Raw genomic sequence first — 859 nt, forward strand, 5'->3', positions numbered from 1 at the left:
ACTAGAGAACTCAAAGGTGCGCTGGATCCCGGGTTGCGATGGAAACCGGGGAGGCCCGCTCTCTCTACCTCTCTAGGGAGGTCAGTCTGTTTGAACAAGTTTGGGCGAGCGGCTTTTTCTCTGTGGACTCTTGCGCCCCCCGGTGGCCGCTCTCGAAAGCGACATTTAGCTTGTTCACGCGGACGCGAATAAAGTTTTCTTCGTCAAACAAACAGGAAGTGCCTACGGAGGCCGGGCCGGCGGAGGGGCTTGGGGGGCATCAGACCGGGTGGTGACGCGAGTCCAGGCGGCGGCGGCGGCGGCGGCAATGAGCGATATAGTGGAGAAGACGCTGACGGCGCTGCCGGGACTTTTCCTGCAGAACCAGCCGGGTGGTGGGGCTGCGGCCGCCAAGGCGTCCTTCTCTTCGCGGCTGGGCAGCCTCGTCCGCGGCATCACAGCGCTCACCTCCAAGCACGTAGGTGCCCGCCGGGCCCGGGAGGTCAGGTGCGCTGGGGCAAGACACCCACGCTGGGAGGCCCTTGGCCAGAGCCTTCGGGGTCTGCGGGGCCGGCCCTCTAATGGGGTCAGGGACTGCTTGTGTGTCGGTCCGTCCGAGTGGAAGCTTTCTTTTCTTGCCCGGACTGACTGCAGGAAGGCCGGGTTTCCATACTTGGCGCTGACTGTTACCTGGGGCAGATCTCTTTAATTTGTCCAAGTCTCCGTGTATTTTCTCAACGTTTACGCGGAAAAGTAAAAATAAACAATTCATAGGTGGTTTTGAAGATTGGATGAGATGCAAAGCATGTGAAAATACCAAGTGCGATGAAGTGTCAGGCGTTTACCTAAAAAAAGTTGCTCTACTCAGTTCCGACCCCCC

The 859-nt window shown here is 58.9% G+C and overlaps 1 protein-coding gene across 2 annotated transcripts in view; it reads left to right on the top strand.

The window, feature by feature from the left end:
• Window positions 1–251: 251 nt before the first annotated feature.
• AP4E1 (adaptor related protein complex 4 subunit epsilon 1) overlaps window positions 252–859 on the top strand; it is a 93,604-nt gene continuing 92,996 nt past the window's right edge. For both annotated transcript variants that reach the window (XM_023732474.1, XM_004377659.2), the window contains exon 1: window positions 252–457. In XM_023732474.1, the coding sequence (XP_023588242.1) occupies window positions 308–457 (150 nt within the window). In that variant the 5' untranslated portion in view covers window positions 252–307. The remainder of the gene's footprint in view (window positions 458–859) is intronic.

Source organism: Trichechus manatus, unplaced genomic scaffold (genome assembly GCF_000243295.1).
Source record: "Trichechus manatus latirostris isolate Lorelei unplaced genomic scaffold, TriManLat1.0 scaffold00052, whole genome shotgun sequence".
NCBI lineage: Eukaryota > Metazoa > Chordata > Mammalia > Sirenia > Trichechidae > Trichechus > Trichechus manatus.